The sequence below is a fragment of the Sinohyriopsis cumingii genome, chromosome 4, assembly GCF_028554795.1.
Source record: "Sinohyriopsis cumingii isolate HCF-2022 chromosome 4, ASM2855479v2, whole genome shotgun sequence".
NCBI lineage: Eukaryota > Metazoa > Mollusca > Bivalvia > Unionida > Unionidae > Sinohyriopsis > Sinohyriopsis cumingii.
The window spans coordinates 29226168-29252906 of NC_142964.1; the positions used below are offsets into that span (position 1 = coordinate 29226168).

The 26739-nt window shown below is 34.4% G+C and overlaps 1 protein-coding gene across 3 annotated transcripts in view; it reads left to right on the forward strand.

Annotated features, from left to right (window-relative positions):
• LOC149800868 (uncharacterized) overlaps nt 1-26739 on the forward strand; it is a 132827-nt gene that overhangs the window by 44837 nt on the left and 61251 nt on the right. For all 3 annotated transcript variants that reach the window (XM_089954884.1, XM_089954885.1, XM_089954886.1), the window contains 2 exons: nt 1501-1914; nt 20804-20908. In XM_089954884.1, coding sequence (XP_089811010.1) covers nt 1501-1914; nt 20804-20908 — 519 coding nt within the window. The remainder of the gene's footprint in view (nt 1-1500; nt 1915-20803; nt 20909-26739) is intronic.

The following is a 26739-nucleotide window of genomic DNA, read 5'->3' on the forward strand; positions in this document are numbered from 1 at the left end:
GGGTTGGATTCAAGGTAGGAGTGAGTAATCCTAATGTTTTGATGAATGCAGTATGATGTGATCAGGTAAGTATTATCCAAGAAACATAATTTGCTAAATAAAGTGACATTTATACTTGGATATTTTGTGCATGTTTTAAAATGCAAAATAGTTACATTTTTAATGAAATACTTGATTGGGTTTGAAGTAATTGAAAAAAAAAATGAAGTTTTTGCCTCATAATTTTACTGAATTAGCTAAAGAGCCTGGAGTAATGAGTAATTTTACCAGTGAAATGGAATGCGGAATTATTTGTTTGCTTGGTGTGAAATGGCACAACAAGATGAGAAGTTTTTTTTAGTGCAATGGCATTTGTAGTACAGTGTCTTGCCCAAGGACACAACATGGTAAATAATCCAGGCTAGGAAAGATTTGAATCCAGGCCTTTTTCCAGATACATGTCCAAGGGGCTAACTGCATATGAAGAAGTGATGAATGCAATACAAATGAAAAGAAGAATGCAAATGCCAAGAAGAGAATGCAGAATGATGAATAATACAAAATGAATGAAATGTAAATGGAATTCATGAATGGATTTGAAAATCAATCCGATGTATTTCAGGCCATTATTAAATTCCATGGTCAGATGTCCTTTTGGAATGCAGTTACACAGTATGCAGATGAAATTTTGATTTGGTACAATTGCCAATTTCAGGGTGTGTATTCCATAATCATGGCATACAAATGTTACACAGTATGCAGATGAAATTTTGATTTGGTACAATTGCCAATTTCAGGGTGTGTATTCCATAATCATCACATGCAAATGTTACACAATATGCAGATGAAATTTGATTTGGTACAATTGCCAATTTCAGGGTGTGTATTCCATAATCAGTTAAAGATTTGATCAGTTTATTATGATTCAGACTTTTCAAATCTTTTTAGATAAATTGATAAACCAGTTTAAAAAACAATCACTGCCTAAAATTTATTAGATTTCTTTTTAGCATTTGAAATCCAATGTACTTGATGTCACCATTATTATTTTAGTAAATTGACTGTTACTTGCTTTAATCATCTCATTCCTGACCCTTTCTTTTGGGACCAGTCTAACACAAGGAAGAGTAATGTGTGAACTAGCAATGCAGGAATAACATTGGTGTTGTTTCATATGATTATTCATCTGTTAAATTATCAAAGTAATAATCAGACATTTTCCTTGGTGAATTACACTCTGATAGTTGTTTAAGGTAGATAATGTAATTCTCTATTTAAATTGTTTAGAAAATTAAGGAAAAACTGAATCTAATTGAGGTGACCAAAACTTGAGTCTTATTCATGGTGGACACTTATCAACTATGAGGACAGAGTAAGATTTTTTTTTAAAACTTGATAATTGTACAAGTTATTGATTATTTTGATTTGCCTATTCTCAGAGAGGAAATAACATAGTGTAATTTATCACATTTTTAGTAACTTGATAACTGTCTTATAATTGGAAACAAATTCTTTTTATAGGTTGATGGAACTCTCTTCTATCACAAAAGAACCCATTACACATTTGGAAGCACCCCGCTTGTTGTTTGGTTAAAACCTTACATGGTTCCAGAAATTCTTGGTGTCTTTGTTCCATTCAAAATGACAGAGCAGAAGCCAGAAGGTTACACAAACTATGCAGCTCATTTGGAACATATGAAAAAGATTGAAGAGGACAAAGCTGTGCAGAATAGGGCAAAAGGGTCTGGCCAGAGACGAGGCAATAGCGGACACAAAAAGGAGGGAAAAATGGAGATTGGGGATGGAGATGTGGCCACAAGTGCCCCTGCTGGTGGAATGGAGGCTACTATAGAAGGGGAAGGTGTAGATGACATTGTTTCTAGTGAAGACGCCAAAAAGGAAGAGTTGGGTCAGGGAATAGAGTTCAATATGGAAGTGAGTGTAGATGCCTTCGCAAAATTTGGTTCTCAAAACAGCAGCAACAGTTCGTTCATCCAGTGAATAGATGTCAATCTTTGGTTCTTATAATTTTTTGTAGGATTGAGTGTGACAGATCTCATGGTCAGGTTCTCAGAAGACAATGAAGATTTTTATTTGCCTATCTTAGCTTGGGCTTATTATGTTATGGTGTTTTCCGTCCATGTGTATGTTGGCATTTGTGGGTCTCTAGTGGCCAAAGTGGTCAAAAGTGCTCACTGTTATGGATCACTGCCATCTCAACTGTGTCTGCATGGGTTTGAGTCTCGAGCTCAGCCAATGTGTTTACATGAGAAAGCTTGCCAGTAGCTTCTTGTAGGTCAGTGGTTCTTCCCAGGTTCTTACTCCACCAGTTATACTGGCCGCTTTGTATAAGATATCTTATGCTGAAAAATGGCATTAAACCCCATAACAACAACAATCCATTAGCATTTATATGTCCAACCTATAATTTGTAATATCCAGCCTATAATTTCTATGGCCAGCCATTAATTTGTAATGTCTTGCCCATAATTTGTAACGGTAGGAGACATTTTTATGAAGTTTTGTCCAAGTATATGCTGTGACTAGATGGTGTGTTGCAAACCATTACCACACCCTGACCTGAGGTCAAGGTCACCACATGGGAAAATGTAATTAGTGACATATTCATCTCCGGATTTTAACTTTTTAAATAATGAAGATGGTTTAATGAAACCTTGCTGAAATATTTATCATGACTAAACAGTGTTGCAGACCTTAGCCATGCCTCCTGCCTCAAGTTCAAGGCCACTGCAAGGGAAACTATAATTCGGTGACAAGTGTTCTTGTCTGGAGTGTAACCCTTGAACCAATGAAGATATTTGAATAAGAATTTGCCAGAATATATTTCATGACAGTGATGTGTTGCGTACTCCTACTTCAAGTTCAAAGCCACTGCAAAAGAAAGTTTAATTCTGTAACTTCTTTTATCCTCGTCAGAAGTATAACGTTTGAAATAATCTTTTAATGAAACATTGTCTTGAATATATAGTGTGTCACATGCCATTTCCATGTCCCCTGTCTTAAGGTCAAAGTCATTGGAAGGAAAATATAATTCTGTGACTTGTATTCTTTTCCAGAGAATAAGTTTTGAACCACTGAAGGTATTTTAATGCAATTTTAGCCAGTTATTTAACATGCATAGTCATTGTGTCACATACCATAGCCATACCTCCAGCCTCAAGGTCAAGGTCATGACTGCAAATGTAAATTGGTGACCTCTATCCATGTATGTATGCAACGTTTTAATAAAACATTAAACTTTTATATCTTTACAGTTTCTTGCATATTCACATTCATACTCCTGCCTCAAGGTCAGAACAAGACAGGTTTGTGGCCTGTTTCCTTAACCACACTTTCATTTTTTAATCCCTACATATATTTTTATGAAATTTGACACAGGTCCACACTTTATCATACTGTAGTCAAGTATGTATGTCAAAAACCACACATACCATTTTTTTTACCCCTTCAGATATTTTGATGAAATTTAATATGGGTACTCACATTATGTTACTGTAGTAAAATCTATAGGTCAAAAACCACACTTATCATTTTTTAAAATCCCTACAGATATTATGATGAAATTTGATCTGGGTCCACTTTTTATGATACAGTGGTCAAGTCTGTAGGTAAAAAACCACAGTTTCATTTTTTAACCCCTACAGATATTTTGATGAAATTTGATCCAGGGTCTCACTTTATGATACGTCCGCCTCAGTTGCGGGAGGTCATGTGTTCGATCCCCGGTCGAGTCATACCAAAGACTTACAAAAATGGTACTAACAGCTGCCTCACTTGGCGCTCAGCATTAAGAGATTAGTGTTAGGACTGGTCGGCCTGGTGTCAGGATAATGTGACTGGGTGGGACATCATGCTGCATGTCTGTGGCATGATGCCCCAGTGCTAGACATCACTATAAACTGTCACACTTCATACATTTTGGTGATATGACTGAATTTTTTTAAAAGCTACATTAACAATCCAAATCACACACACACACTTTATGATACTGTAGTCAAGTCTGTATGTCAAAAACCACACTTATCATTTTTTAAACCCCTACAGATATTTTGATGAAATTTGACCCAGGATTTCATTTTATGACAGTGGTCAAGTCTGTAGGTCAAAAACCACACATCATTTTTTAAACCCCTACAGATATTTTGATGAAATTTGATTGGGTTCTCACTTTATGATACAGTGGTCAAGTCTGTAGGTCAAAAACCACACTTTCATTTTTAACCCCTACATATGTTTTGTTGAAATTTGACCCTAGTCCTCACTTTATGATACTGTGGTCAAGTCTGTATGTCAAAAACCACACTTATCATTTTTTTAACCCCTACAGATATTTTGATGAAACTTTACCCAGCACCTCACTTTATGATTCTGTGGTCAAGTCTCTAGGTCAAAAACCACCCTTTCATTTTTTAACACCTACAGATATTTTGATGAAATTTGATCCAGGTCCTCACTTTATGATACTGTGGTCAAGTCTCTAGGTCAGAGCCATTAGTAATGAAAAAAGTCAAGAGTCATGTAATGTGTGCAATACGTGTGTTGAGTATCTAATAAAGAAAATGGAGAACAAGATTGTATAATATTTCAAAACCATACTTTGGATTTCAATTAATGAATTAAATCATGTAATGTAAAATTTGTGTTGTTGTTTTTGAACAAAGCCTTGCAATGCCTATTGAGGATCAAATTTTGTGATAAACTAATTGGTAATTTTTATTTTTACACTAATCAACAGTAGAACTTTCTTTAATTTAACCAGATTAATCTTGATTTACCAGAGTATCAGTAAACCATATAGTCGTTTCTCATTACAATAATATTTATTCTGGTTTGGACAGAAAATTGATGAAAACCAACATATTCAGTAGTAAATTTGATCTTTATAACAGAATTTTCATCTTCCAGCTCCAGCAGCAATTTTGTTGTAAGAAACATGCATATTTACTTTAGATTTTGTTCTTTAGGGTTGTTCCATTTAAAGATACATGGTTTTCAAGAAATGCAGGTTTTAGCTCTATGGGATTGTCTGTTATCCATCTGTTCATTAGCACAATTTTGTTATCGCAACTCCTCCTAAACTACTTGGAGGATTGCCATGAAATTGTAAATACATTTTAACATAATGGTCTAGTTGGTCCTGTATGAATATGGCATTGCTCAAACAGTCAATATAGCCACCATGTCAGCCATTTTGAAACTCGTGTTAATGCTACTTCTCCAGAATGGATGGTCATATCAACATTGTTTTTTTTAAAAAAACTTCTTATAATGTCTGGTTGATCCCTTGTGAACATGGTGCCAAACTGATGACTAATATGGCCGTCTTGAAAATCTTTCTAATGCTGCTCCTCCTAAATGGATAATCATATAAACAAGAAGTTTTCACTGAAAGACTTTTTATGAAGTCTGATTGTTTGTAAATCCAAATGGTACTAATCGGATGTCCAGTATGTCCACCATGGCAGCATTTTGAAAATCTTTATGTCACTACTCCTACATAAATTCATATTGACAGTGGGTTTTCACTAGAAGACTTCATGATATTTAGTTGACACTAAATGAAAATTGTGCCAAACTGATATCCAATATGGCTGCCACAGTGGCATTCCAGGAAATCTTATCACAGTGTATATGGTCATGTCAACTTGGGCATTTATTCAAAGACTTTTTAACATATCAAGTTTAATCGTACATGAAATGATGCCAGATTAACATCCAAATATGGCCACCATAGTGCTCATCTTGAAAATGTTATAACTACTCCTGATTGAATGGTTGTATCACTAAATAACTTCTTGTGATGTCTAGCTGGATCTAAATAAAAATGGAGCTGCTCAGACATCCAGTATTGCCACTACAGTAGCCATCTTGAAAATCTTAATATTGCTACTCCAGATTGAACTGTCATATCAGGGGTTTTCACTGGAAGACTTCTTATGATGTGTAGTTGGTTATAATAAAAATGGTGCCAATTTGACTTCCAGTATGAGTGCCTCAATGGTCATCTTGAAAATCTTGTTATGGCTACATCTTCTAGCTGGCTGGTCATATTGATATGGTGCCTTCATCAAAAGACATCTTTTAATGTCTAGTTGGTCCAGAATGGAAATGGTACCAATCTGATGTTCAGTGTGACCACCATATTTGTCCTCTTGAAAACCTTGTTATTGTTACTCATTCAAAATGGAATGTCATATCAGCATGGGATTTCCACCAGAAGATTTTGTTATGATGTCTTGTTGGCCTTAAATGAAAATGGTGCTGATCCAGAGATGCTCCCAGGGTGCACAGTCATGTAGTTTGTGCAGAATTTGTACGAATTCACACACGTGGAAAGTGGTAATATGCAAGAACTCATGCAAATTAGTATCAAGTCATGCATATGACATCTGCTAAGTGCACAGTTTTATGAAGTTGTTCACTATTTAAAGTGCCTGTCACAAGACAAGTCAAGCTAGTAGAAATATTGTAGCGCTTGTCATGATGTGTCTTTTTTCATAACTGTTTACACATTTGGTTTCTTAATTTTTTTTAAACTAAATTTGATTTTAAGAATATTTTAAGAATAACCACTTAACTTTATTACCTCTACTTTGAAATAGAAAGAATGTCCTTTTTCATTGTTTTATCTTGTATGTGTCCTGTCACAGTAGGTAGGTAAGTTGTTGGGTATCTTTAAAATTACTTATTAGGTGGTTTCACAAAATGTCAGCACAAAACTGGGTATATATTGGCGATTAAAAATTATATTTTAAATTTTAAAAAGATTAAAGTTTGAATATAAATATAAACAACTGAAGCAAAATCTTTAGGTAGAAAAGGGGCAGAGATCACTTTAGTTTGATTTCCTGTCTGACATCATAATGGGTATATTGTTGTCTGGAGACTATTAGAAGTGGAGGTAAAATACGTAATGGTTGATTACCATTTGGTTTTGTGGTGTCATGAGCTGTTATTTACATGTATGTAAGATAAATATAATATAGGTATCTGAAGCAAAATAACATTGTAATCCCAAGAAATTTGTCTAATTATAAAGACCTTTCATGTGTCAGTATAGTGTCAATATATCTCTCTTATGTCAAATTTAATTTAAAATTTAACGTTGGTTCTCTGCATGCTGTCAGGTATTCCTGAATGATGATAGTTATTATTGAGTTGATTTATTTTCATATGTATCGTTTACCATCGTTTTTGCATTGGAAAATATTTTTGTTTGTACTTAAGTTACCAGTTGGAAGTCTGTCCAAATTTTATCATAGAAGGATCGTTAATAAGTTGTGTCCTTAAAATGTCATAGTGTTAGCAAGCATGAAATGTACAAAATTGGCATCGATATACAGTGGCCCCCCTCTTATATGGCCAACCCTTTTGTACTGGGAAAGTGGCCTTATAAGACGGATGGTCTTTCCAGAAGGGGAAAATATTACCAAAATGTGTATGCATATGTGTGTATGGTAGGGAAGCTACATTTAACTTAAAGCAGTTAATGTCTTCATTTGAAAGTAGCATTTATTATTAAAATGTTTTTGTTATTTCAAGGTAACATAAATTAAATAGTTCTTATTCTTAAGCATGAAATGTGAGTGGGATATTGTTGGCATGCACATTACAAAACCATTTAAAAACATCATTCAAATCTTGGTACATATGTTGTTTCATATTTAAAATAATTCTCTTTCCATTTACTCCATTTTCCCACTGCTACAGAATATTCTCCTTATATTTATGATCTTGTTTATTTGAGTCTTCCCAACATAATATCTTTTGGCAAGTCAGCTCTCCCCATTGTCGTTAATTCAAATAACTTCTACTTTTTCTTCTAAAGTATTATTTATTCGTTTACGTGATGGCATGTTAACATTTTGTAATGATTTATTCCTATGTTGCTAATTGTACAATACTGCAATTTAATTTTGAAGATGAAGCTTTTGTAAATGAAAAACTGTTATACAGGAAGTGATATATGTACTGTCACATGATTTTTTGGTCTTTGTCTGGTACACTGTTTTGTTCACAGTTTATTGTTTTTATGTGTATGTGTTAATTCGCAAAATCTATTTTTAGCCTGTCTGACCATGTTATGATCTTGACAATTACCTTGGTCGTAATTGTCAATTAAAATAAGTAACAGAAAAAACAATTCTGCTGTTTGAAGCCCAACGCTCTTTCAAAACATCGCTGACTCCATTTCTATCTGACCATGTTATGATCTTGACAATTACGTCCAGTTGTAATCGTCAGTTAAAAATAAATCCGCTGTGTGATGCCCAAAGCTCGTTCGAACCATTGCAGACCCCATTTCCTGCAAAGGTCAGTGTTAATGATATAATAATAACCTTAGTGGTACATGTACTTCAGCCAACAGTTCTTTCAGTAATAAAAACCTGACCTCCAGAAAACAGACAGTGGAAAAGATAATCGGAATACTTACTTTACTGTAATTTAATATTGGTTCTGGACACATATTATTAATAAAATGTGGCCACTTGTGAGGGGTAAATTTTACATTTGTGCTCTAATATGTTGGCTGCTGGTCATGTGAAAGGGGTGGCCTTTCTTGAGGGGTACGTTTGAACACGAACTCATTGGTGCCAAGAGATTCTTACTGTAATTGTGTCATGCTTTATTAAGAATGAAATTATGTAGCACATTTAAAGAGTAATTTGTTCCATCTGCTAATAGTATGAGAATTAGATGAATGTCATAGTTCCAAAAAGATTTCAGTATATAGTTCTTACTACTAGATATTCTTGTCATCATTGAGAAAACATACTTCCTCATTACTTCATCAAAACTGAATACATTATAATTTACAAACATGTTGGAAGCACTGTTCCACCTAGAAGGACCTAATAGAAAACGAAGACTATTATTATAACCAATAACTAGTTTTCTTTTCATACATTCACTAAAGTTTGGCCACAGAGGAGCAAAATACATAGTGCAGCAATAAGATTTGAATAATCTAATTTTGATATTCAGTGAACAATTCTTTAATTTACATAGAAGCATGTTTGTTCGAGTACACACAAATTGGTAATGTCTCATCATATCTTCATTATCCGACCGATTGGATTTCAAAATATGACCCAAATATGTATAACTGTTGACATGTAAGAGCATTGCCGTTAAGATGTACAGAGGGAGGAGATGTTAATTTGAAAGAAGTTGGCTGAAAGACCATGCATACTGATTTTTTTGTATTATAGAGTATATCATTCTCAAATGCGTATTGTTCACATATCTTTAATAATTTCCTTAAACCTGTGAGAGAAGGACTTATCAATGACATATCATCAGCAAAACTAAAATTGTTAAGAAACAATGCATTTGGTGGCAGACGTAACCCCACGTGACACTGACTGAGCTTACGATTTAACTCGTCTATATATATATATATTGAATAACAAAGGGGAATGAATACCCCCTGCCTCACCCCATTGGTTACATGGAAAGCGCTGGATATTACACTTCCCCATCGCACACAATACAACTGTTTGCCATACCAGTTAACTAAAGTATGAACTATGTAGACAGGTATTTTAATATCAATCAACTTCTTAAAGAGTGTCCAGTGATTGACCCTATCAAATGCCTTGCTAGCGTCTAAAAAGCATGCAAACACTGGGCTGCCATATTCTACATAATAACTAGTGTATTATAGTATAGTGTATTGTTATGTTAGGATGTTATTTGATGGACTGTACATTAATTTGTTCAACTGTGTGTTTTGATTGTTGCATTAGATCTTTAAAATCAGACCACGTAATGTACCTTGATTAGACTTTGTGTATGGCTTTATCTGTGTATAGCTTTATTTTCTTGTTAGGAAGAAGATTCTTGATCTTCAGGTCAAAGGATCAAGCATCAAAGTTAAAGTGACTTAAATTGTTTCTGCACAGTAACTTGAGTTCTAGCCAATATTTGCTTAACAAAATTCATGGTGACTTGTAGCGCAAATAAGAAACCTATTGCTTTAAATGTAAGAAAGATCATGTTACATAGACTATGAGAGAAAAAAAATTGTTTCTCTATTGTACCTTTGTTTATTCAGTGTCCTCACCAAACGTCATGAAGGGTATGGATTTAGGGCAAAAAAGTAAGCTTCCCATTTAGGGCTAAAAGGTCACAGAAACTCAATGAATGGTTGCTATATGGTAACTTGTGCTTTAGACCATCATCAACAAAACTTAACTGACAGCATTGTACACTGTCCCTTGAATACTCAGACCATGGCATTGTACACTGCACCTTGAATACTCAGACCATGGCATTGTACACTGCCCCTTGAATACTCAGACCATGGGAATCAAAGTTTCTTTCTAGATCTGGAATCAAGGTCAATACATAAAAATATGGATTCAAGGTCAATACATAAAAATATGGCATAAATCATTGCCGATGCTACACATTGTAATATAACTCCCCGTCTATCATACACACACACACACACACACACCTTAGGCTGTCTTATATTTTGTCACCTCTAAAGGCTTAAAAGTTGGATCGTAAAAATGTAAAAGCTTTTTTCAATATCATCCATTACATTCAATTTACCAGGACACAAGGCCAGATATGGTATAGCCATGTCTCCATTGTGCATCCATCATTCAAAAAGTGCTTCTCTCACTCACGAGTTTTATTTCTGATCTAATCTCAGTCAAACCTGGATTTATATCCTCAAATTCTCAGAAAGGTTAAATAATAGGAGTACTATGCTTGCATATTAATGAATTGGTCTTGTACCTCATTAGCTAACCTTGTCACCAATCTAAGGGCCATTTTTTTAATACAGTTTTTCTTCCAATTTGGAATATATACTTCTGTTTCATGAAAGAGAGTTAATTACTGGATTTTTTGAGAGAAATAGTTTTGATAATGCACTGGAATGAAAAAAGATAAATAATTTTCATTGCCAATCAACCTACTTTGATAACATTATGACCTAGAAATGTTAAGCTGCTGTTAGACACTTGCATGGTCTAGTGATAAGTACAGCTGCCTCACATTCAGAGTTCAAATCTGTCATGGTGCAATTTTTTTTTTAATGTGCTGCTTTACCTTGAATTGAGAATTGTATTACTGCTTATAATTTCTGTGTGAATATGCCCAAAACACATCAGAACATAAATGGTAAACTGCTGTTATCACACAGAATCCAGTACGAAATTTGCTGTTATCACACAGAATCCAGTAAGAAATTTGAATCTATTATAATGGCCAATACACCTGAGCATGAAATAAAATAAAATTTTCTTGATACAAGTGAATAATGAATATATTTTTATCTTGTAATTTCACTCGTGGTTTTGCTACTGGTGAAAATAACGAATTTTTCACCAACTTGATGAAATACATCTTTTATTCAGTCATTTCAGGCAAATTTCTCTTTATCAGTAAGATCTTGAGTCATTTTGATTATGAGCAAAAGCCACACATAGTACAGTAATGTGCTGCTCTTGCATCTGATTGGCTGTGCTTGCTATCCCTCTGGAAACCTTATTTCTGATCTGATTTTGATATGGGTTTGTAGCATCAAGATCTTGGATGGATTTGATAATGAGTGAGAACCACACACATCAATGAGATAATCTTGGGTCTGATTGGTTGTGTTTGTTTCCATTCTAGAGACCCTATTTCTAATGTGATTTTGATAGACTTCAAATAGAAGCTCGAATCATGAGGATAACATATGGGAGCAGTAATGAGAGAAATTTGCACATGTTGATGAAATCCATGGATACTAATGAGACGATCTTGTATCTGATTGGCTGTGTTTGTTACCAGTCTGGAAGCCATATTTCTACCCCAGTTTTGATTGAGTTTGAAATATAAGTTCATATTACATCATCAAGATTTAGGATGGGTTCGATAATGAGTGAGATCCTGACATATGACATGTTTTTGATCTCATTTTGATGAAATATATGCTAATATTATTAAGATCACAGACAAGTTCAGTAATGGGAAAGATTAATGAGGTGATATTGCATCAAATTTTCTAACCTTGTTACTCCTCTGGAAGCCATATTTCTCATCCAGCATGCTCAAACTTTAAATATAATGTTATATCATCAAGAACATGGATTGGTTTGAATGAGATCCATGCCTGTCAATGAAAATCTTGTGTCTGATTTGCTGATCTTGTTGCCATTCTGGAGGCATGATTTCAGATCCAATTTTATGAGACTTGGAATATTTCCTGGTATCATCATGAACTTGGATGGGTTTAATAATGAGTGGGATCCATGCATAATAATGATGTGATCTTGCATCTGATTGGCTGAGATTGTTACCACTCTGGAAGCCATATTTGTGATCTGATTTTGATCTGACTTTGAATATATAATCTGGAACTCATACAGTAACCTTATTTAAGTGACGAACACCTTTAGTTGTGCCCGTATTTTGTACAAGATGTAATGGCACCATGATTAGAAAGGTGACATTAATTTATGTCCTAAGGTTGTAAAAAAAAAAATCAAAGACTTGAGTAATTATGTAGAATTTCATGTGCAGCATGTTGACTGAAGTGTATGAATGTGGCTGTATCCATGTGTCACATGGCATTGATACTCTGGTGTGCCGTTATACTTCAATGTATCTTTTCTGATCTGCACCCAAAACAAATGATTCTCTACTCCCCATTATGTGTGTATTTGCTGAAAACATGCAATCCTGTTAAGTTCTCCAGTTGTACAGAAATTAGAAATTTTCCAAGGAGATAAATAAGATGTATTCTGTTGCCCTAAACAGTTGTATTTACTCAATAATGGAAATAGCAATGCATTCCAAGTGGATTTTGAAATTGTCTGCTCCACATTTACTGGTTTGTATTTACATTTTTGCATCAATCAAATATAGTTTAGAATCTGTGGAATGAAATGTATTTTCCTGCCAAACATCTGGTGGTTGCCTTATTCCCCTTGAAAAAATGAAGAATGGCATATTATGCTAACGGTTGGCGAAAGTGGTTATTTCTCAATAAATCTTTGAAGCTGGCTTTCTTGTGAGACACTTGTGTTCATCATTTTTAATCCGCCAACCAGGATTTTATTTTGCCTTGATAGTTTGTTTTCAGTTGGCTGTATAAATAACACTCGTTTATGTTTTTTTCCTTGTTATCAGCTGATTCCAAAGAGACGTTGAAATCATCACCCTTTGGGCCAAGGCTTCACTGATCCCCTCAGATTTTGGCAATTATTGATACCAGAAAAAATATCAATGATCCCTATACTGAAATGTAAGAGCAGACAAATGCATGATGCTGAAACCTCGGGGAAATAAGAAAGTAAGGAGGGTAGTAAAACGACAAAGTAATGAATTTATTTCCAGTTAGAGTTTTTATAATTCCTTCTCTAACATAACAGTAAAATCATTTCCTCTTCTGAACAAGAGAGATTGTTTTCCATTTTAACAAATCAGATGATGTTTTCTGTGTTACTTCCCATTTTTATGTAATACATTACTGTAATGTTAGAATAGATTGTTTCTATTTGCTAAAATCATGTTGATCATATTATATTACAAATATATTTTTTAAAAGGTATCTAATAATCAATTTATTCATTTCAAATTGAGAAAATTGGAGGTGACCATATTCATATTTACACAGTTTCCATCAACACTATTCATACACCCTATGAATGTCACATGACTTTCATTGAATGTCACACGACTTTCATATATCCCATCCAAATTTCTGCAAGTACTATATCCTATGCATTAACTTTTGAGGAGTAAAATATATAGAAATTTCTCTAAGGGATAATAGAGCATATTTCCTATGTTAATACCAGATAAATAACCATGATATTTAAATGGGTGGCAAAGCCATGAGTTAAAATGTAGAGCTTTTGGTACCAAAAAATGAAATATATTCAGTATTAATGTAGGAAATGAGAATTTTGTTTTTAATTATTTACCAAACTGGCTCCAGAATCTAAATGTACAAGATTAAACTCACTCTTTAGCAAAATGTCCCCTCTCCACCTCCTTTTCTTAAATGCACCTGTTTCATGGCTTGATCAATATAAATATGCATGACTTAAGAAAGCGGTAGGATTTGTCAACTTTATCTGTCACAGTAGATGACATTTTTGCCATTTTGTAAACTATTTGACCACATCTGAAAATAATGCAAGACAGTATAATTCAGCAATGCATCACATTGCCTTTGTTGTTGTTAAGGAAGTAAGGAAAAATAATCTAAGAGAGACTTGAATGGTGTCTGGTCAAATATCTTCATCGAAGATTAATTTTCATGTCTGAAATGCAAGGCAGTTTCTATTTATTTGTTCTAGCTCGCCAAATACTGCTTTTTGTTGTTGCAGTTATAAAAAAATTTGACACATACAGTATATTGTCGCATGGGATGATGGGAAATCTTATAGTTTCACATCTGAAAATATAAGGATATATTTTTCAAATGTGAAAATATAAGGACATATTTTTCACATGTGAAAATATAGGAATGAAAAATATGCAAATTATTTTGCCAATAAGTCTATATTTCACACTTAAGCATATAAAAAATTTTTTTGTTTCTTTTATGGATGCAATTGCAACTCACTTTTTATCCTAGTACTTGTTGTAGTAGTAGTTTTTCTTGTTGGATGGAAATCACAGCTACAAATGACAATGAAACTGTACCTATTCCACCAGAAAGAAATCAATTCAAAAGGTATCATAGAATACATCCATTTTAGTTTGTCACCTTCAAAGCTAAGATGTACCTGTAGCAGTTTCCATGTTGATTGCTATCAGGGCCTCAGTCTAGAAGATGATGCCTACTATTTGTTCCAGCCATGGTCTAGCAAGGGGGACATCCAGTGTAATCTGTTATGTCCATGTGTGCTTTCTAGTTGTGGTATGTATTTCCCAGCCATGATGTAGCAAGGGGGACATCCAGTGTAATCTGTTATGTCCACGAGTGCTTTCTAGTCATGGTATGTATGGCCCAGCCATGGTCTAGCAAGGGGGACATCCAGTGTAATCTGTTATGTCCATGTGTGCTTTCTAGTTATGGTATGTATGGCCCAGCCATGGTCTAGGAAGGGGGACATCCAGTGTAATCTGTTATGTCCATGAGTGCTTTCTAGTTATGGTATGTATGGCCCAGCCATGATGTAGCAAGGGGGACAGCCAGTGTAATCTGTTATGTCCATGTGTGCTTTGTAGTTATGATATGTATTTCCCAGCCATGATGTAGCAAGGGGGACATCCAGTGTAATCTGTTATATCCATGTGTGCTTTCTAGTTATGGTATGTATTTCCCAGCCATGATGTAGCAAGGGGGACATCCAGTGTAATCTGTTATGTCCATGAGTGCTTTCTAGTTATGGTATGCATGACCCAGCCATGGTCTAGCAAGGGGGACATCCAGTGTTATCTATTTTAGTCCATTTGTACATTTTAGTTACAGTTTGTTTGGCAAAGCCATGGTCTGGCGGGGAGTGGGGTGGGTGGGTGGAGCATCCTGTATTTTCCATTTTAGTCCATCTGGTCCCTAATTAGTTATGGTGTGTATGGCCTGTATGCCAAAACTTCTAATCAATATAGTGGAAAGGACTAAAAAGATTTTAACCAAACAAGGTATAGAGATTAGTTTAAAATAAACCCAGGTAAATTTATTTCCACCCAATTCTGTAAAAATTAAAGTTCAAGGCCCCTGTAAACTTTGATTCTTTTGCAAAGGTGTCAAATGTAACACAATAATAGAAGAGAAAAATTGTTTCCTTGCAATCTCAGTCTGTAGTGTGCATTCAGCAGACTTTGTACTGAATCGGGAAGTGAAGTCTTGTCATGTGTTTTATCTGTTCTCCCAGTAACCTACTTTCTACTTTTCATATCTGGTTTAACATCAAGGTCATGTTACATTATTGCAGAAGTGATAATTCAGGATTGGAATAAAGTCAGCTTGTTCCTTTATTTATCTGTGTAACTGCATAGACTTTTTAGCTACTACATGGACTAACTACTATTTAGACTAAATGGGTTTACACATTTTTACATTTTTTTTTTTGTTAGTTTAGGTTATGTAATAAAATCGCATCGGCTTGTGGAGTAGCAAAGCATACAAAAGAAAAAGTAATGAATATGAACACAACTTACAGGAAGCTGACAGTGCTATCCCCATAAAGCTTGACAAAGACCTAATTCCCTTATTGTGCTCTTCTGGTCATAAACCCATAGAGCTTATTTGATGGCCTGTCATTTGTCTGCTGTCTGTTGTCATGTCCTTGATCCATCCATTAGTAAAAGTAATTATTGCTACTCCAGAGGAACTACATGAAGGAAAACCACCATGACATTTTACACACATCACAAAGTTTAGCTTGTATCGATGAAAATGGTGTTCTTTAGACAACCAAATGACCATCATGGTGACCATCTTGAAACTCTTGCTATGGCAACTCCTTCTGTACAGATGGTCATATCAACATTTGGATTTCATTTGAATAGAATAACTATCAAGATGTCAAGTTGGTCCAAAATGAAAAGGAAGTCTGACATCAGTATGACCACCATGCTGTTATTGTGGTCATCTTGAAAATCTTGTTATTGCTATTCCTCATGAAAGGATAGCATATCAGCATGGGGTTTTCCCCAGATAAATAATAATACCAGATGGCAGTAGTGTGATACAGAAAGATTAACAACCAACAATGAACAAAGACATGAATATTCAATATACATTTTTATGGAGAAACCACCTGTTGTACAGTTATATTTCAGACTTTTTGCATTAAGTAGTCTTTAATAATGACTTTGGGTTACTGACTTCACACAGCTCACAAGTATGTCAAGGCTATGTATCGTGGAAAGAATGTTGTTAACCAGATGTTTCCCATCATAGATGCACATGGGAGTCTAGATATTAATGTGGTGATTTTGGTTTAGTATCCTGTTTGTATATATTGTGAATGTGCCAGTGGATAAATTATCTGGATGACATTTCCCAGAGGGGAGAATAATGTTTTAACTTCTTAATTATTCCCCTAATGAACCCAATACAGTCATGTACACAAATCTTTCATGAACTTGTCCTATTGTATGGTTTTAAATTGATATTTTAATTAATTCATAATGCATGCAGATACTAGTTGAATGTATTAGTTTGTCCTATTAGGGAATGACAATAAGTAGAAATTGTATTTTCTTCTAATGGTTGATAAGAGCCACCCAGTAAATAACATGTCCCTGAACTTAAACCCATTCATGTGCATATGTTTGCACAAAGCATCGTTTTATGAATTTGCCATTAAGCAGTGTTGTAGTGAAGATGTCGTTTTTTGCTGTGATGAAAACTGGCCTTGTTTTCTTAGCTATGTTATTGGTTCATTGTTATTATAATTTTCCTGGCAACAAATAATATTTAATTGCTTTTGTTGTAAATTTGCTTAAACTATGTTCCAAGAATATTTTTTTTGGTAATATTTCTTGACATCAGTCGCAATTGATTGTGATATGAATATTGAACATGGTCTAGCAAGGGGGACATCCAGTGTAATCTGTACATGTTGTAATTCAATTGCTCATCATCTAAGTTCCTACTTCTTATTGAATTGTCTTATTGCATAAGTCCTGTGATAAAATTTCAGTCCATCAGTTGAAGTCTCATGATTTTATTTCAAACCCTGTGACTTCTTGATAGTGTTCAGTTAGCCCTAATAATAATGGTGTTCAGTTAGTCCTAATAATAATGGTGTAATAATGGTGTCTAATATTGCTGCCACATATTGAAAATATTGAAAATCTTGTCATTACTTCACCTGGATGAATGCTGATATCAGCATGGTGTTTTTGTGAAAAGACCTCTATTGTGTGTTAATCCTGAATTAAAAAGGTACTGATATGATGTCCAGAATGGGACCATGTTGAAAATCTTGTTTCTGCTACTTTTAATGGAAAGTCATTTTGACATGGGGGTTTTCATCAGAGGAGTCCTTCTGGTGTATAGTTGGTCGTTAATGAAAATGACAAACCATGGCAGCCATCTTGAAAATATTATCTCCTTCCAAATGCATGGTTATATCAACATGGCTATATCAACACTAATAGTCTTCTTATGGTAGTTGAGCTGAAATGAAAAAGGTATCAGTAATTCACTAGTATGGCTGCCTTGTCAACTGTCTTAAAAATCACACTGTCACTGTACCCCTTGAATGGATGATCATTATGACGTGGAGTTTTCACCAAGACTTCTAATGATGTCCACTTTGTCCTAAATGAAAATGGTGTCAAGTAGACACCCAGTATGTGCACCGAAACAGCTATTTAAAAATCTTGTTTTTGTTGGAGAATATTAGAGCTTTTGTAAGAGGACATCAGCTTAACACGCAGCAGTTGAAAGGATGAAATACTCTAACCTTGAATTCCAGGAAATATGCTAACCTGGAATTCCAGGAAATACTCTAACCTTGAATTCCAGAAAATACTCTAATACTGAATTCCAGGAAATACTCTAACCTTGAATTCCAGGAAATACTCTAACCTTGAATTCCAGGAAGTTCTTTTGGCTAAGTAGAGCATCATTCCTTTTGAGGGTCTCTTGTCTCTTGTTTTGATGATTTTCTAGTTTAGTTGGCTGTATGACCATGTAAACTTACGATTTTGTCCCCTCAGTTTTGCATCTTCCATTGAGGGTCATTCATTTTTAACATTTTGAAATTTTCAGCTTCTCAAAACCAATCAACCAATTTTGGCAGATGACAGTCTAGAGTGAAAATCATCCACAATTTTGTACAATTGATGCTTCTCCAATATTCAGTATCACCACATAAAATACAAGAACTTTGGTACATTTTCTGTGACCCTTTACAGGCAGATTTAGACAAATTTGACCATCCTGGCTTGAAGACCATCCACAATGCATTATATGATGCTTCTTTGCTCTGTATTGTAACTGTCTTTATGAAGAGTATGAAAACTTGAAAAGTACTTCCCAAAAACAGCTCAACCTAATTTTACTAAATTTGAAAGCATCTGGTGTGAAGGCCTTTTAATTTTGTACAAACAGTGATGATCTGCCATCCAACCCTTACTAAAAAAGAAGACAGCAAAACCCTCAGTAACTTTATATTAGAACCTGCACAACAGATATTGACCAAATTTGAGAGAAGGCATCATGGTATGAAGGTGTTTCAACCTTTTACAAATGACACTGATCTACATACATTGTGATTGGCAATGCAAAAGTTAAAAATACATTTAAATAATTCTCAGTAACCACTCAGCAGAACTTGATCAAATTTGAAGAAAGCATTTTCACATCTAGTACTTCAAAGTGCATACAAATCTATTTGATCTGCGGTCTACTGTGGTCACCATTACTAAACAATTTAAGTGATTTTGACCTTGACCCAATATGGCTGCAGTTGCTAACAAGATCATTCAGAAAAACTTTTTTTAAAAATCACTGAAGAGAATCTGAATAAATTTGACACAAAAGTATTGTTGTATGAACATGCTTAGATTGTGCAAATATGTTTGTTTTTAAAAAAATTGAAAAACCCAATGAAAGTGGGTTCCTTAAAAAAAGAAAGGATTAAAAATTGACAGAAAACACCTGGTTTAAAGGCCTTAACAGTTTTATATGCTGATTTGTTGTAAACTATGTTTGTTAGTATTGTATGGCACAGCAACACATAAAGGTCATATCATTCCATGCCTCGTGGAGTTGAGTTCTTTGCTCAGTGACTCATTATGGCAGCTGACCTGAGAAAATACGAACTTTGGATTCAAATCTGCTTACATCAGGTCTTGTGTTTGGCACAGTAGCCATTGAACCACAGCTGTTTCCTATCAAATTATGAACAAAAATTTAAACTACACTAAAAATGGCTTTTTCAGACAGAAAACACCCTTCTTACACACTAAGATCTTGTCCAAGACCTCTTTCATTTGTATGTTAGGCAGGTGTGAACCATTTCTTTATTTCAGGTACCATTTGGACTTCTGTCTGTTTTAAATGTAGACGATGATAGTACAAGTTTGTAATCATCAAAACCATCATTCTATTTGTTATAATAATGTGGTCATAACATTTAATAAAGGTCTTATATAGGTGGCCACAATATACAGTTCTATATTTCTGTTCATTTTGTCATTATGTATTTCATAGATCAGCAAGAAATGTTATTGAATTTACAAGACCTTGCGAGATCATTTACTCATGTTCATCATTGACACGTGCCTTTTTATGGGCAAATATAACAAAGTGTCAGAAGTTACAAGTCGGGGTCAGAAAGGTGATTATAACTGTTTGTGTATCTCAGTTTGCCTTCTTTTCTATTCAGTATGTTATTTTGTTTCAAGGTTACCTACAGATAGTATACTTAAAGACTTACTGTGGTGATAGATTGTCACAACTAAATAAATATATTTCCTTTAATGCTAGTGAAATGAAAGACCATTTTCAGATGAGCAAGCTTTTAATAATACATACATATGCTTTTACAGTAAGCTTCTTTGAAATCACTTGTCCATAATCTTTGGATTGTCTTAGTGCCATAAGTGTATGGCAAGTTTAGATTTTTTGGAAAATAAATGGAAAAATCTCAAAATTTTCATATCACAAGTAAAGTTTTGGTATACAAAATTGCATGCTTTTTGCAAGATATATTTCTTATGAAACTTGTCAATTACTACATGTATTGCTGTTAATATCATTGCCACAGTAGGTTTTCATTATAGATGGCTGGTCTTCCAGGGGAGGTTATTGCTCGATAGAACATATATAAACCATTGACAGTCATGTGGAATAATTGTACTATTTATTGGCACTTTTTATGTACAGCTGATGTTGTCAGAATGGCTACTGGAGGTTCCAGAGAACTTCAAGGAGGACTGGATCACTGTTGTGTGCCCAGTTGGAAGGAGATGCATGTTAGTTGCTTCCAAGGTATGTCCAGTTTTTAGCTCCCATCAAATAGTAGGTGAACTGTGTTTATGTTATGGCTTTGCATTTGTTCTGCAATGTTTGCTGTAACATATTGTGTATTCATCAACATTCTTTAACTTAAAACTGCTTGATTAATTAAATGAAAATACATTGTGTCTGAGAGCTTACTGGTATCATAGCCTTTCAGTTTTATAAATATACCAATATAGGTATACCATGTGGTTACTTTTAAATATACTAATATAGTATGCCATGTGGTTACCTTTAAACATACCAAAATAGTATGCCATGTGGTTACCTTTAAATATACTAGTATAGTATGCCATGTGGTTACCTTTAAATATACCAGTATAGTATGCCATGTGGTTACCTTTAAATTTACCAATATAGTATGCCATGTGGTTACCTTTAAAAAAACAGTAGCAACATATTTTATCTCTCAAAAACCAGTGTTGACAAAATTGAAATGAGAGCATTCTCTATACAGTAAGTATGGGTTATTACCCAGTTGTTGAAAAATGTAAATCCTCAGGTCGTATAAGCACAAGTTGTTTGAGTTATGCCACAAGAAGGGCTCAGTATTTTTAAATAGAAATGCAATAACCTTGATGTATATACAAGGGGTGATTCTAATTCACCAATAACTAAAACAAAATTTGTTGAATAGGTCTGACTGTGATATACCCCCACCCACCCACTCAAATGCAATGTCAATGAAATATTGATGTTAGGAAAATATAATGCAATACATCAATGAAATTTAATATACATTCTATCTTAGGTTATCATTGTGATTTTCTTAATGTTACTGTCATGCTGGTGGGAAAATTTGAATGTACATTATGCATCATGATTGTCTTAATGTTGCTGTCATGCTGTTGGGCAAATTTGAATGTACATTATGCATCATGATTGTCTTAATGTTGCTGTCATGCTGTTGGGCAAATTTGAATGTACATTATGCATCATGATTGTCTTAATGTTGCTGTCATTGCTGTTGGGCAAATTTGAATATACTTTATGCATCATGATTGTCTTTATGTTGCTGTCATGCTGGTGGGTTAATTTGAATGTACATTGTGCATCATGATTGTCTTAATGTTGCTGTCATGCTGTTGGGCAAATTTGAATGTGCATTATGCAACATGATTGTTTTAATGTTGCTGTCATGCTGTTGGGCAAATTTGAATGTACATTATGCATCATGATTGTCTTAATGTTGCTGTCATGCTGTTGGGCAAATTTGAATATACATTATGTATCATGATTGTCTTAATGTTGCTGTCATGCTGGTGGGCAAATTTGAATGTATAGTGTGCATTGTTGTCAGGATTTAAGGCCCATTTGTCTTGGATAATACCTCAAGGAAAGGATATAGAGTTATTTTGGAGATGCTTGTGTTTCATCAAATTCCCATTAAGGATAAAACAATGCTATTCATAGTGGATAAAAATGCACTGTTTACATGAAAGAGAAGTTGTTGACTGTTACATTGTATTCAAGGTCAGTTTGACTATGTCTCTGTCTGTCTGTCTGTCTCACACACACACACACACACCCACCCACCCTCTGGTGGCCTAAGTGGTTAGAACATCTGCCTCAGATATGGGAAGTTGTGGGTTTGAACCCTGGCCAAGTCATGCCAAAGACATAAACATTTTACGAGCAGGTGCCTTGCTTGGTGCTTAGAATTAAGAGTTATTGTTAGGACTGGTTGGCCTGGTGTCAAGATAATGTGACTGGGTGGGACATGATGCTACATGTCTGCAGCATGATGCCTCAGTGCTAGACATCACTATAAGCTGCCATATTAGACACCATAGTGATATGACTGAAAAAATGTTAAAGCCACATTACAATTCTAAATTACACACAATTCTCTCTCTTTTGTACTAACTGCAGCAATTGATAATCCCTAGTTGTCCAAATTCAGTATTTTTACAAATCATTTTTTTTCTACTTGGTTTAAATTTTGGGATGTATTCAGATTTTCTTTATTTACTTTGTGTGATAGGTATTTTTCATTGGATGAGAGCTAGATCTACTGAATTTCTAATACTGTGTCAGAAAGGTTTAAATTCTTTGGATGAGAGCTAGATCTACTGAATTTATAGTACTGTGTCAGAAAGGTTTAAATTCATTGGATGAGAGCTAAATCTACTGAATTCTAGTACTGTGTCAGAAAGGTTTAAATTCATTGGATGAGAGCTAGATCTACTGAATTTCTAGTACTGTGTCAGAAAGGTTTAAATTCATTTAATGAGAGCTAAATCTACTGAATTTCTAGTACTGTGTCAGAAAGGTTTAAATTCATTGGATGAGAGCTAGATCTACTGAATTTCTAGTACTGTGTCAGAAATGATTAAATTCATTGGATGAGAGCTAGATCTACTGAATTTCTAGTACTGTGTCAGAAAGGTTTAAATTCTTTGGATGAGAGCTAAATCTACTGAATTTCTAGTACTGTGTCAGAAAGGTTTAAATTCTTTGGATGAGAGCTAGATCTGCTGAATTTCTAGTACTGTGTCAGAAAGGATTAAATTCATTGGATGAGAGCTAGATCTACTGAATTTCTAGTACTTTGCCAGAAAGGTTTAAATTCTTTGGATGAGAGCTAAATCTACTGAATTTCTAGTACTGTGTCAGAAGGGATTAAATTCTTTGGATGAGAGCTAAATCTACTGAATTTCTGGTACTGTGTCAGAAAGGTTTAAATTCTTTGGATGAGAGCTAGATCTGCTGAATTTCTAGTACTGTGTCAGAAAGGATTAAATTCATTGGATGAGAGCTAGATCTACTGAATTTCTAGTACTTTGCCAGAAAGGTTTAAATTCTTTGGATGAGAGCTAAATCTACTGAATTTCTAGTACTGTGTCAGAAGGGATTAAATTCATTGGATGAGACCTAGATCTACTGAATTTCTAGTACTGTGTCAGAAAGGTTTAAATTCATTGGATGAGAGCTAGATCTACTGAATTTCTAGTACTGTGTCAGAAGGGATTAAATTCATTGGATGAGAGCTAAATCTACTGAATTTCTGGTACTGTGTCAGAAAGGTTTAAATTCTTTGGATGAGAGCTAGATCTGCTGAATTTCTAGTACTGTGTCAGAAAGGATTAAATTCATTGGATGAGAGCTAGATCTACTGAATTTCTAGTACTTTGCCAGAAAGGTTTAAATTCTTTGGATGAGAGCTAAATCTACTGAATTTCTAGTACTGTGTCAGAAGGGATTAAATTCATTGGATGAGACCTAGATCTACTGAATTTCTAGTACTGTGTCAGAAAGGATTAAATTCATTGGATGAGAGCTAGATCTACTGAATTTCTAGTACTGTGTCAGAAAGGTTTAAATTCTTTGGATGAGAGCTACATCTACTGAATTTCTAGTACTGTGTTAGAAAGGTTTAAATTCATTGGATGAGAGCTAGATCTACTGAATTTCTAGTACTGTGTCAGAAAGGTTTAAATTCATTGGATGAGAGCTAGATCTACTGAATTTCTAGTACTGTGTCAGAAAGGTTTAAATTCTTTGGATGAGAGCTAGATCTACTGAATTTCTAGTACTGTGTCAGAAAGGTTTAAATTCTTTGGATGAGAGCTAGATCTACTGAATTTCTAGTACTGTGTCAGAAAGGTTTAAATTCATTGGATGAGAGCTAGATCTACTGAATTTCTAGTACTGTGTTAGAAAGGTTTAAATTCATTAGATGAGAGCTAGATCTACTGAATTTCTAGTACTGTGTTAGAAAGGTTTAAATTCATTTAATGAGAGCTAGATCTACTGAATTTCTAGTACTGTGTCAGAAAGGTTTAAATTCATTAGATGAGAGCTAGATCTACTGAATTTCTAGTACTGTGTCAGAAAGGATTAAATTCATTTAATGAGAGCTAGATCTACTGAATTTCTAGTACTGTGTTAGAAAGGGTTAAATTCATTGGATGAGAGCTAGATCTACTGAATTTCTAGTATTGTGTCAGAAAGGTGTAAATTCACTTAATGAGAGCTAAATCTACTGAATTTCTAGTACTGTGTCAGAAAGGTTTAAATTCATTTCATGAGAGCTAAATCTACTGATTTTCTAGTACTGTGTCAGAAAGGTTTAAATTCACTGGATGAGAGCTAAATCTACTGAATTTCTAGTACTGTGTTAGAAAGGTTTAAATTTATTCGATGAGAGCTAGATCTTCTGAATTTCTAGTACTGTGTCAGAAAGGTTTAAATTCATTGGATGAGAGCTAGATCTACTGAATTTCTAATACTGTGTCAGAAATGTTTAAATTCATTGGATGAGAGCTAGATCTACTGAATTTCTAGTACTGTGTCAGAAAGGTTTAAATTCTTTGGATGAGAGCTAGATCTACTGAATTTCTAGTACTGTGTCAGAAAGGTTTAAATTCTTTGGATGAGAGCTAGATCTACTGAATTTCTAGTACTGTGTCAGAAGGGATTAAATTCATTGGATGAGACCTAGATCTACTGAATTTCTATTACTGTGTCAGAAAGGATTAAATTCATTGGATGAGAGCTAGATCTACTGAATTTCTAGTACTGTGTCAGAAGGGATTAAATTCATTGGATGAGACCTAGATCTACTGAATTTCTAGTACTGTGTCAGAAAGGATTAAATTCATTGGATGAGAGCTAGATCTACTGAATTTCTAGTACTGTGTCAGAAAGGTTTAAATTCTTTGGATGAGAGCTAAATCTACTGAATTTCTAGTACTGTGTCAGAAAGGTTTAAATTCATTGGATGAGAGCTAGATCTACTGAATTTCTAGTACTGTGTCAGAAAGGTTTAAATTCATTGGATGAGAGCTAAATCTACTGAATTTCTAGTACTGTGTCAGAAAGGTTTAAATTCATTGGATGAGAGCTAAATCTACTGAATTTTTAGTACTGTGTCAGAAAGATTTAAATTCATTGGATGAGACCTAGATCTACTGAATTTCTAGTACTGTGTCAGAAAGGTTTAAATTCTTTGGATGAGAGCTAAATCTACTGAATTTCTAGTACTGTGTCAGAAAGGTTTAAATTCATTGGATGAGAGCTAGATCTACTGAATTTCTAGTACTGTGTCAGAAGGGATTAAATTCATTGGATGAGACCTAGATCTACTGAATTTCTAGTACTGTGTCAGAAAGGATTAAATTCATTGGATGAGAGCTAAATCTACTGAATTTCTAGTACTGTGTCAGAAAGGATTAAATTCATTGGATGAGAGCTAGATCTACTGAATTTCTAGTACTGTGTCAGAAAGGATTAAATTCATTGGATGAGAGCTAGATCTACTGAATTTCTAGTACTGTGTCAGAAAGGTTTAAATTCATTGGATGAGAGCTAGATCTACTGAATTTCTAGTACTGTGTCAGAAAGGTTTAAATTCTTTGGATGAGAGCTAGATCTACTGAATTTCTAGTACTGTGTTAGAAAGGTTTAAATTCATTGGATGAGAGCTAGATCTACTGAATATATAGTACTGTGTCAGAAAGGTTTAAATTCATTGGATGAGAGCTAGATCTACTGAATTTCTAGTACTGTGTCAGAAAGGGTTAAATTCTTTGGATGAGAGCTAGATCTACTGAATTTCTGGTACTGTGTCAGAAAGGTTTAAATTCATTGGATGAGAGCGAGATCTACTGAATTTCTAGTACTGTGTCAGAAAGGTTTAAATTCTTTGGATGAGAGCTTTTCTAGTACTGTGTTAGAAAGGTTTAAATTCATTGGATGAGAGCTAGATCTACTGAATTTCTAGTACTGTGTCAGAAAGGTTTAAATTCATTAGATGAGAGCTAGATCTACTGAATTTCTAGTACTGTGTCAGAAAGGAT